The sequence below is a fragment of the Equus caballus genome, unplaced genomic scaffold, assembly GCF_041296265.1.
Source record: "Equus caballus isolate H_3958 breed thoroughbred unplaced genomic scaffold, TB-T2T haplotype1-0000019, whole genome shotgun sequence".
In the NCBI taxonomy this organism is placed as follows: domain Eukaryota; kingdom Metazoa; phylum Chordata; class Mammalia; order Perissodactyla; family Equidae; genus Equus; species Equus caballus.
Genome location: NW_027222392.1, coordinates 345,482 through 357,946, shown reverse-complemented (window position 1 = coordinate 357,946; position 12,465 = coordinate 345,482). Strand labels below are relative to the sequence as shown.

Here is a 12,465-nt window from a genome sequence, read left to right as displayed (position 1 = left end):
CCCCTGATGTATAGGAGTCTCTGAGCTTGTTTTGGGGTTTCTTTCAGAGGAAGTTGTTCTGTATGTAGCTGTAGATTTGGTGTGTCTGTGGGAGGAGGTGAGTTCAGGATCCTCCTACATTGCCGTCTTGAACTGGAACTTATTTAATTTTAAAGTAGTAGAGGAATAAGATTTAAATTATGGTTGTTACCAATGGGAAGGTAATCACTAGGAAATAAAAACACATAGAAGATATTCAGAATTCAAGGGAGTGGGGATGTCACACTAGGAAACCTGATCAAGATGGGAAAGAATGAAATAACTTTTAGATAAATGGGAAAGGTAAAATGTAAGGAATGAAACCTGCTTAGCAATTAATATATGAAATATAAAGAGGTTGATTTTTCTTAACAAGATTCAAAGAATATCAAATTGAGAAGAAAAAAATAATCTTTATAGTTTTTCAAGAAACATGTAGAACATAATAATAGAGGTTAAAAATAAAAAGATGGCAAGATATATGTAAATAAAATATATATTATTGGAACAAGGAGAGTAAAAATTCAACGAAAAGCCCATTCAGAAAGGAGAAGAAGAGGTGATACAGAGTTACTGATCCATACAGATCATGAAATCCTGCTGGGCAGACATTGTGTGAAAATCTTGCTATCCTAGAGGATGGGGAAATTCCTTAAATAATTTAGTTTCTTCTCTTTGGGACCATTTTATTTGTCTGTTATCCTCTATCAACAGATCTGAAGTGGATATTGGAGTGTTTGCCTGTCTTGGGGGTCTATATAGCTTTCTCAGCTTGTGTCTTACTGGTGCAGGTTTGGGTCTTGAATATTCTAAGAGTTGAATGTACAAGGCTTTTTAAATGATTAAATAGTGAGGTTAGAAAAGAGGCTTTGCTCGACAAAGTTATTCAGGGCTCCAAGCTGGTAGGGACTCTGGTATCTTCAACTGGTAGGTTTCCAACTTGTTGATACTGGGTATAGCGGAAGGGAAAAGGAAGTGGAGGATTGTGGAGAAAATTTTTATGGGCCAGCACTGGCAGTGGTGTACACCACTTTGCCCATGACCAGAACTTAAATCACGTGTCCAAACCAACTCCAAGGGAGGGTAGGAAATGTGTTTTAGCTGTATGCTTAAAAGGAAAGGGAAACATGTTTGGTGAACAACTAGATGGTTTCTCCTTTATGCTGCCTATCTGTCTATCAAAAACTGTATATCCCACCAACAGAGAATATATGTTTTCTATAAGTCCCTACTATATTTGCAAACATAATTCATGTAGTAAGCCACAAAGAAAGTCTAAGAGATTTATCTAAGGAGAGATTCATAGCCATATTCTCTAATAAAAAATTCATTAAATTAGAACTAAAGAAGAGGAAAAGAATTGCTTAACCTCCCTTATCTTCTTGAAAATTAAGAAACACTCTGGTTTTGAAAAAGAAAAAAAGAAAAGGAAATGAAAATAAATTACAAATTACATAGAAATTGATGAAAACCAAAACCAATGATGTATTCTGTAGAAAATTGATACCTCTAAGAGCTTTTACTATTTAAAAAACCTGAAAATAAATGAACTGATATCCAACTTAACAAACTAGAAAAAGAAAAACAGAATAAATCTCCAAATTGCTTTAGTATCTTTTCCTTTTTTCAGCTGCATTTGTTATGATTACCTGAATCCTTTCTTTTTTGTCAATTCATTTCTTATCAAGTGTCTCTTCTGTTGCTTGCTGTTTCTAAATGAATTTCAATTTTGTTTTGTTTTATTGTTTGTCATAGGCAAATTTTTCTTTGTGAGTTTAAAATTATCTTTGTGGAATTAAAGTAATATGAAGGAAGAGTACTGTAAAATGATTTGGTGGGGTGAAAAGGGAGCTATAAGTGGATATTATTGTGTATACTTAGGAGTTCTTAAATTTTATTTTTCTTTTAGATTCTGATGGAAAAAGGAGGAACGTGTTCTTTAAAAGGCAGGCCAACCTCTACTATGAAAGTCCGTCAGTATAAGTGAATTTTTTTCTTTTAAAAAAACTAACATTTAAGTGGAAATTGTTTTAAGTGCTTTTTTTTTTAGGTTTTTGCCAGCAAATATGTTTCCTAGATATCTTAGAATATACTAGTGATGCAATTGTCTTCAAAACTACTTTTATCTTTTATAAAATGTGTTATACATGATGAATATATGTAACATATATGTACATTTTAGTGAATAATAGTAAAATAGATACCCTTGTACTCACTTTGTAGCTTCAGAAATAATACGTAATCAGTACATTTGAAGATCTTCTCAATTGCATTTCCTATCCTGCCCCCTAGAGGTAACTATTATCCTGAATTTGTTTTTATGGTATCACACATAGACTTTTACATTGCTTGGTTTTGAACTGTTCACAGATTGAGGCAAATGCTGTATATTTTGCTGCAACTTGCTTTTCTTTGTTCACCCACTCTGATATTTGTGACTCTAATATACTTAATTATTTATTTACTGCTATGCAACCTTCTGTTGTGTGAATGTACCTCAATTTATACATTTTCTGGCATTGGTTATTTAGATTGTTTTGAATATTTTGCTATAATAAACAATGCTACTTGGACAATTCTTGACATTTCTCCTGGCACACATGTATAAAAAATTTCTCTTGAATATGAGTCAAGGAGTAGAATTGGCTAGTTCAAATGTTATGTGCATCTTCATCTATTCTAGGTAATACAAGATTGTTTTATAAAGTAGTTGTGCCAGTTTAAACTCCCACTTGCAGGAGCTAAGACTCTTAGTTGTTATATATTCTCACTAACACTGGATCAGCTTTTTATCATTGTTGGAATCTGGTATTTCATTGTAATTTTAATTTATATTTCCCATTATTAATTAGGTTGATTTGCCACCCCTGTTTATCTGTGAAATACTTTTCATGTCTATTGGTCACATTTCTTTTAGAAAGTTTGGCTTTCCTTATAGGATATATCTTTTCCATATGTAGATATATATGTATATATCCTATATATCTTTCATATATATATACTAGATTCTAATTGCTTGTAGGCTGCGTGTAGCAAATACTTCATATTTGAGTGGTCATTTTAGTCTATACTGTCTTTTTATGAAAAATAGTTTGTGGTACTTTTTAGATATTCTGTGATGGAATGATTCTTTCGGATATCTACTTTGCTAGGATACCTAGAAATCTTTATCAACTTTTTTCTTTTGGATTTAATTTAAATTTTTGAAGTGTAAACCAGTAGTCTGGTTTCTATCCTATCTTGTCTGCCCTATTTCCTTTTGCCTCATATGAGTAACTTTTTTATTGGTTTATGGTTTATCATTTTACTATGTTTTGTTGTGTTCTGTTTTTCTTCAAAATAAAGCCTAAGAATATATAAACACACATATTCACATGAGTCTTAGTTCTCCACTTTTCTCACTTAAATGTAGTATAGGATATTTTGTATAATATAGGATATTTTATAGATGAAATAAATGGATTCATTTATTTAGTAAGTTTCTTATAGATTTCTCCATCTTAGTACTAGACATTTCTTCATCCCTTATTTATGACAATTTGGTAATCTATTATGTGGATGGGCTATAGTTTATTCAGTCATGCCCTGTTGGTGGACATTTGGCTTGTTTCCAGTATTGTGTTCTTATAAACAATGCTTGGTGAACAACTTTGTGTATATGTTTCTTAATTGTGGAGGTACATTTTCAGGATAATTTCTAGGAGTAGGATTGCTGTGTCAAAGGGGAGATACATTGTTTTTTTGTGTAGTTATTATTGCCAAAATTCAATTTTGATAGATATTACCAAATTCCCTGTTGCATCATTTGGCAATCTCACCAGAAATGTGCCTTTTTATTCCACAGCCTCACCAATAGGGATTGTGTTCAAACTTGGGAATTTTTGTGAGTTTTATAAAAATAGATAGGTAGCCAGACGGATAGATGGCAGTTTAAGTTTGCTTTTCTTTTTCTATAAGTGAAGTTGAACGTCTTTTAAAAATATTTAATGTCTGTTTTCATTTCTTTTTCTTTAAAGTCTCCATTCATGTCTTTTGACCAATTGAATTTTTGGTATTTTTTTCTTGATATTTAAGAACTCTTTATATATTAAAGAGATTTAGGTCTTTGTGATATGTCACAAATATTTCCTCCTAGTTTATTATTGGTTTTAGATTTGTTTTGACTTTGCTTATGATATCTCCTGCTTTGCCAAAGGATTAATGTATTTTTTTATGTGGTTGATTTTATTCATCTTTTCTTTTATACTTCTGGATTTAATTAGAAAGACTCTACACTCCCAGGTTAAATGAATTCACTTAATGTTTTCTTCTAGTGTTAGTATGATTTTATATTTTTACGCTTAAATCTTTAATCCCTTTAGAGTTTATTGTGATTTAAGGTGTGAGATGTGTATTGATTCAGGTTTTTAAAATGCGTCTTTTCCCTAGGCATTTGTGATACCACCTTTTTTATGTACTAACTTTTCATATGTGCTGGGCTTTCTTTACTGTTCTACTGGTCTTTCCTAATCTTTGTGTGCTAATTCTGTACTATTTTTATGGTAAGTGCTTTATAGTATGCTTAATTTCTAAAACAGTTACACCTCCCTTTGTACTTTTTAAAGAATTTTTCTGGCTAATTTTGATTATTTTTTATATAAACTTTAAAATCAACTTGTGTAGCTCCAAAGAAATATTTTAGTTTTATCAGGAAAATGCTAAGTGTATATATTGATTTAGTGTGGATTATCATACTAATGATGTTGAGTAGACCTATCTAAGAACAAGGGATGTCTTTTTGTTAATTCAGCCTAATTTTGTATCTTTAATAGTTTTTTAGAACACCTTTAAGCACTTTAAAGTTTTCCTCAAGTAGATTCTGCATGTCTCTTGTTAGATTTGGTGGTAGGTACTTTTTGTTGTTTTTGTTGCTACTTTAGTGTGAATGCACGTCCCTCTTGGTCTACAGTATTTATGCATTGTGAAGAGTCATGACCTACTTCTCAGGCCTATTTTTAAACTTAACTTGCTATCATAAGAGAACACATTAAGCACATAATGAAAGAATATCGGACTGGATGCTTTGAGTTGATTTTTTAAATACAGCTTTTATTGTACAAGGAAGCTTCGTTTATTAGATTAGCAAATATCTGGTGCTTTGGACTTAATAAACTTGCCTTATTCCTCCTTCCTGTAGGTTGACACTTTAAATTATTATTTAAATTATTTGTTCATAAAACATTGTTCATATATTAGAAAAAATCAATTGAATTTTCTCTGTTCTCCTTTCTTGCCTTATGTACCCTTATTTTACTTGTAGATGAAAAACTTTTAAGTGTAGAATAAACCCGTAATACTCTGTCAGAAATCCAAGATGCGGAGTTTCTCAAGTTTTAACTAGTTTTGGCACACTTTTAAAATGCTCTGCAGTATGTTAGCTAAACTTATGTTACCAGCTGATATCTGCTGCCTGTGTATATATTTAGTAGAGTATTAATAAATACCATTCCTCATGAGTTAAATGTTCGTTTTCAGATCTTGAGTCTTCACAGAGTAGTTCGTCTACCAGTTACTCTCCAAGGCCCACAGATAGTTGTTTCAGTTCTAGTTCAGAGATGGTAAGGTATGCTTTTCGTTTTTTTTGCTTATTAATATATGCTATACTAGTTTAGAATTCTTTGTATATCTCATAGTGTACGTTTACATTCTGAAACAAATAGTTGAGACAATAACTAGTGGAAATATAAATGTAAACAAAAAGTGAAAAATATTAAAAATGTAAGAACATAAACAGAAATATAAAATTAAAGTATAAATGAATGTGTTCATTATTATTGACAAAAGCCAATCTTATCAGGATATGTGTGTGTGTATATGATAAAGTTGTGTTTCTTTTAAAAGAGTTTTTAAAAGAACCCACTCATAAGAATTGAAACCCTAAAACAACCAAAAATACATACAAAAAGAAAACCTTAAGGCTTATATGAAGAAAACACTAAAGTGTTACTGAAGACTGTCGTCTGAATAATTGGAATGACATGCTATGTTCTGAGTGGGAATGCTGCATTTCTCAGAAATCACATTTAATGGAATTCTCCTCCATCAATTCTTCCGTATTCATTTCGTCCACCTTTTGTCTCTCACTTTCCATCTGAACTGCTCTTGCTAAGGAAGGACCCCAGTGATTTCTATTTTGTCAAATACGTTGGACACTAAAGTTTTTATTTTACAAGAACTTTTAGTAATATTAATAGAAATTATGTTCTTTTTTTTGAAACATTTTCTTCTCTTTGCTTTTATGATAACACACTCTTTTGTTTTTTTCATACCTCTTTGAGTGCTGCTTTATGCCTTTGTCTACTTCTCTTCCACTCTTCCTCCTATATAAATGTCATAGTGTTTATGGTTTGCTGCAGGATCCTTTTCTTCTCTTAACCTACATTCCAAACTCTAGATGATGTTATGTGCTCCAATGACTTATATACTGTCTAGTTGATGACAGTTCTCAACTTTACGACTTTAGCCCAGATCCTTATTTAGATGTCCAGTTTCCTAGCGGATACCTCTTCTTGGATGTTTCACAAAAATCTCCTTATTTTTATTCCTCAAACTGAATTCCCCTGATCTTCTCCCCAAGTCAGTTTTATTGATATTTCCTATATTAGTGATACCTTTTTGTCCATTCAATTGCTCGCTCTGGAAACTTAGTAATTAACTGTCATCTCTTTCTGCCTCATCTGCCTTCCTTAACCACATTCATTCCATCACTTCATTCAGTCAACTGTACTTCCAAAATACTTGGCATATTTATCTACTTCCTCAACTTCTGGTGTCAATACCCTAGGTAAGGTAGCATCATCTTGTTCTTGAACTATTGTGGTTGTTTCCTAAGAGATCTATTTTCCACTCTTGTTCCACTTTTTCTCCAGTTAGCAGTCATCGTGATCTTTTGAAAACTTAAATTGAATCATGTTATTCCTCTGAGTGGATTTCTATTTTACTTTATAGTCTGGCTACATCTTCAACTTCTGGTGTTCTCCCTCTCTCACCACACTCCGGACGTATGACATTTCACTTTCCTTACTTTATCAGTCTCTTTTCTGCTTCAGGGCATTTATTTATATATCCTGTTTCCTCTGCCTTACTGTTACTCATCCTTTAGGTCTTAGCGTAAATATGTCGCTACTTCTGAAAGCCCCTCTTTGGTTCCTCAATCTAAATTAGGCCCCTCAATTATCCTCTCAAGGTCCTTCATACTTGTTTTTCATAGTGCTTTTCTCATTCTGTCATTACATATGCACGCATGTGATTATTTGGTTAATGCCATTTCCACCAATGAGAACGTGTGCTTTAAGAGGGCAGCAACTGTGTCTGCTTCACTTGCATTGCAGATGCTAAAAAATACTTGTTTCTTGAATAAACAAATGTATTGAGCTTGTTTTCTCTAATTTGTGTGCAGCCAGTCTTAATGCTGTTTCTTGGGCTTACTTTTCCTATTTCAGTGCCAAACAACTGAGACGTATACCTCATTTTGGTTTTTAATGTTAACTCTGCCTTTTTTTTTTTTTTTAGCTTGGCTAATCAGTACTTTTATATAAGATTTTCACTAAAAGAATATTTTGGTTAGTGCAGTAATTAAGAGATAAATTTTTTGTGAAGTTGAAAAATTCAAGCTAGTAAATTGAAATATAAACCTATTAAAAGTACTTAAAATTTGACTTTTTATGTAACAGTTGTGATATTTATTGCTGTTTAATTTTCCTTTTCTCTATTTGATTTTCTGTTAGCCGATACTCTCCTTAAGTTGTTTCTTTGATGAGACTGGGCCCATAAAAGATACAATATAGATATCTTTTGACTAAAGTCAATGAGTGAATAGTTGAACAAGTTATATGTGTCAACTGTTTCTTTCGAAGTTATTACTTCTACTCCATTCTTTTTAAGTGGTTGAAGAGTGTGGTGTATATCGTTTCCTCTGTGTGAAAGGGTAGGGGGATGATGTAGCCTGTGATTATAGAGACTGATAAGAGACAAAATTCCCCTTCTCTTTTTTAGCTCTTTTGCTTTCTTTCTTTTTTTTTGGTGAGGATGATTCTCTCTGAGCTAACATCGGTTGTTAATCTTCCTCTTTGTTTTTTTTTTTTTTTTTTTTTTGCTGAGGAAGATTAGCCCTGAGCTAACATCTGTGCCGATCTTCCTCTATTTTGTATATGGGTTGCCAAGACAGTATGGCTTGGCAGTAGTGTAGGTCCATGGGATCTGAACCCATGAACCTGGGCTGCTGAAGTGGAGCCCGCCTGACTTAACCACTACACTACAGGGCCGACCCTTTCTTTTGAATTTGTAATACAAGGATTGTCATTATCATTATTGTTCTTGTTATTTAAAAAATCCATAACCTCCATGATTTTTAAAAATCAAAAGTCCAGGTTGACTTGCCACCTGCCAAAGTCTCTTCTGTATTTTGAAATTTTCCATGATGTGAATTTAAGAATGTCTGCTTTGAAGTCATTGAATGATTTTTTAAAATTAAAGCATCATTTACAGCAAAATTACTAAATTTCTTTTAGCTGTCTGAAGATGAAGATCAAATATTGCAGCAAATTGAAGATTCAAATAGGAGATCCATCAAAACCAAAGAAACAACTAACAGTTTTTATTTAGAAAGGATGGCAACACTTCCACATGATAGGATTGCTAAAAACAATGCCAAAATTCATAAACAAAATGAGAATTTTCACCAGTTCTCACTTAAAGATAAGACAGGTCAGTTTCCACAGTCTCACTGTGATTCAGCACACATTGTGCAAAACAAAAGCAGTAATTGCACTGTACAAGTTGCAAGATGTGATGCATGGGTACAAACTGAGAGTGAACCTGTAATGAAAGAAAAGTTAGATGATGCCATACAGTGTGATATAATTTCAAAATGTAAATGTATAAGTGATGTGTCTTCTCTTTGTAATGTTGAAAGGTGCAGTGAAAATATTAAGGCAGATACCACTGGCGGGCAGGAAATCCTTAAGAACAACTAATATGCTAAGATCTCAGCCTGAGATTTAGCATTTCACTTAATGTTCAGAATTTCATTAACATAATAAGCAATGAGAAAATGCAGCTAAGCACAAGGTGGAAGTAGTCACAAGATATATTTATGGTTTATTTTTAAACATTTTAATATTATTAATTTATGCATTTGCTTTGCATAGATATTTCTTTAGTATCTTCAAGTTTTTAGAAAATAATATATATGTAAATTTACTATCATTCTTATGGTGATTATTCATTATATTATGATATGCTGCTGTTTGTGGATTAAAAATATGTTTACTTGCTTTCTTGTCACATTTATTGTTAGATTTGGTGCATTTGCATGTTTTAGTCAAAATGTTCTCTTCCAAGATTTTAAGACACAAAATAATACTAAATATCAAATATGTTTTCTAACCTCATTATAAGATTTTCTTAGCTACTTACATTAAATATTATACCCTCAGTAAAAATTTCTGGCATTAAGTTTTAGATACAATATATTTTCTATTTTGTTTGGATAACTTTTTTTTTTTTTGATGAGGAAGATTGGCCCTGAGCTAACATGTGTTGCCACTATTCCTCTATTTTGTATGTGGGATGCTGCCATAGCATGGTGTGATGAGAGGTGTCTAGGTCCTTGCCCAGGATTTGAACCGGTGAACCCCGGGCTGCTGAAGCAGAGCTTGCAAACTTAACCACTATATCACTGGGTGGGCCCTGGATAACGCTTTTTGTAATACAAGTACCAACTTATATTAATTCAAAGGAAAGTGTTATTTTCTTCAAGATTAAAAAAATGTTTTCATGCTTTTATAAAAGAATTGTTCAACATTGGAAAAAATGATTTATGTTCACTAATTTTAACATTGTTAAGATTTGTTTCATAAATATTACATCAAGATTTCTCATTTATAAAATACAAGTTTTGTTTCCAACATAACGTTTTTTGCAGTAAGATTTTAAACGTTCATACTCAGACATTTGTATGACTGTATTACAAAGTGCGCAACAGGGGGCATTCTCCTATCTAACGGAACCAAAAATAAAATTGTTAGGGAGTTTCTGTGCCTTTAAGGAAAAGAATGATTAGATACTGCATTTTTACATGCATGGATATCACTCAATAGTTTGTATTGCAGAGGGGATTTGAAGCGTAACAATTTATAAATACTAAAAGTTAGTGTTTAAACAGTAGCAATCTTCAGGTTTTTAGCTAGTTTTAGGAAGTTGTCTTTGCTGCCTCAGAGAGAGAACAATGCGCTCCTAAGTAATTGTTTTCAAGTATAGTAATCATCTCATGAAAGGAAAATTTAACTATCTGATGTACAATTGATAGCTTTTCAAAAAGCCAGATTTTCATCCTGATATTAAAGAAAAGGTATTACATCATAGATTGATTATCCTCATTATTATTTTGCAAAATATGACATATATAGCAATGAAGACCAATACAGGCATACCTCAGAGAGATTGTGGGTTCAATTCCAGACCACTGCAGTAAAGCGAGTACTGCAGTAAAGTAAATACTCCAGTAAACCGATTCCCAGGAATTTTTTGGTTTCCCAGTGCATATAAAAGTTATGTTTACACTGTATTGTAGCCTATTAAGTGTGTAATAGCATTATGTCTAAAAAGACAGAGGGCTGGCCCTGTGGCCGAGTGGTTAAGTTCACACGCTTCTCTGGGCCGGCCCAGTGTTTTGTTGTTTTGGATCCTGGGTGCGGACATAGCACCACTCATCAGGCCATGCTGAGGCGGCATCCCACATGCCACAACTAGAAGGACCCACAACTAAAAAATATATATATACACAACTATGTACTGGGGGGCTTTGGGGAGGAAAAGGAAAAATAAAATCTTTTTTTTTTTTGAGGAAGATTAGCCCTGAGCTAACTACTGCCAATCCTCCTCTTTTTGCTGAGGAAGACTGGCCCTGAGCTAACATCCATGTCCATCTTCCTCTACTTTATATGTGGGACGACTACCACAGCATGGGGTTGGCCAAGTGGTGCCATGTCCCCACCCGGGATACAAACCGGCGAACCCCGGGCCGCCGAGATGCAGAACGTGTGCACTATTTGCTGCGCCACCGGGCCTGCCCCAAATAAAATCTTTAAAAACAGCAACAAAAAATGTACATTCCTTAATTAAAAAATACTTCATCGCTAAAAAATGCTAACCATCGTTTGAGCCTTTAGCAAGTCGTAATCTTTTTGCTGGTGGAGGGTCTCGCAAAAACGTGGTATCTACAAAGTACAAGAAAGTGAAGCACAATAAAACAAGGTATGCCTATATATGGAAAAAGAAAACTCTCACTGATGATACTAGAATAAGATTGAGCTGTGAGTCTTGGGTGGGTTTCAAATAGCAAATAAACTGACTTTTTCCCAAATACTGATGAGAGTCTAGCAGTGTTGAAGCATGTATATTACAAAAGTCCACAAGTAGTTATATCTTTATCAATATCATAATGTGGCAGTTAAGCTCAAAAAGGTGAAGAAGAATGTCAGGGCTTTTTAGTGCAGTGACCACACACAATGAGAACAGAGTAAGGCACAGTGTAGTAGAGAATTTAAACTTGCCCAAAAAGAAATCTGGCCTGAGCTCTTGGCTTTTGGGAGGTAATTGCTAAGCCCTGGAATATCATGCCTGACAGAAATGTTTTTGTTTGCGGGGGGACCTTGGGCCAAGCCAGATAGTACCAGTGTGATTTAGGATGGTACTTAGAGTCAAGCGGTATCAGCTTGACTTCTTAAGGAGCTAGAAAATGACATCAGCCATGTGGGCAATCAGCCATGGGACTGTTACGGAGCCTCAATAAACGCTTTGGACACCAAGGCTCAGATGAGCTTCCTTGTTTGGCAGTACTCTGTGGGTGTTGTCACACATTGATACCATGAAAATAACACTGTCCATAGAAGAGGCCAACTGGAAGCTCCACACTTATTCCTTTCCTAGGCTCTGTCCTATGTGTTTCTAACCTAGGCTGATTTTAATCTATATCCGTTCCCCATCATAAACTGTAACTGTGAGTACAACAGCTTTCAGTGAGTGCTTCCAGCATATTATGAAATCTGAGTGTGCACTTGAAACCACTGAAGTAAGGATAGTTTTGTGGACTGTTCCCTAACTTTGCAGTTGCTAACTCTTTAGATGCTTTAAGGAGATAAATATATTTAGGAAGGAAAGTGAGTATAGATTTACAAAATAAAAAAGACATAGAATAAATTATAACATACTTCTCAAAATACAATACTGCTTTAGGTTTTCTCTTGGTGAAACAATTTAATAAAAAAAAATAATTGAAGTAAATAAACATAGCTTGCTTTTCATATTTGCAATTTAAGGTTTATAAAACAAAGTAAATCTTAGCTAAGGTTTATCCAAATGAAACAAATGGAAAACTTAATAATAATTACGCACACATTTGTCGTG

At 33.5% G+C, this 12,465-nt stretch overlaps 1 protein-coding gene across 1 annotated transcript in view; it reads left to right on the top strand.

Annotated features, from left to right (window-relative positions):
• The window catches only part of LOC138922930 (regulator of DNA class I crossover intermediates 1-like), a 72,672-nt gene extending 63,258 nt beyond the window's left edge, over window positions 1-9,414 (top strand). The window contains exons 11-13 of the mRNA XM_070259350.1: window positions 1,928-1,991; window positions 5,533-5,615; window positions 8,568-9,414. Of these exons, the coding sequence (XP_070115451.1) occupies window positions 1,928-1,991; window positions 5,533-5,615; window positions 8,568-9,032 (612 nt within the window). The 3' untranslated portion in view covers window positions 9,033-9,414. The remainder of the gene's footprint in view (window positions 1-1,927; window positions 1,992-5,532; window positions 5,616-8,567) is intronic.
• The last annotated feature ends 3,051 nt before the right edge of the window (window positions 9,415-12,465 follow it).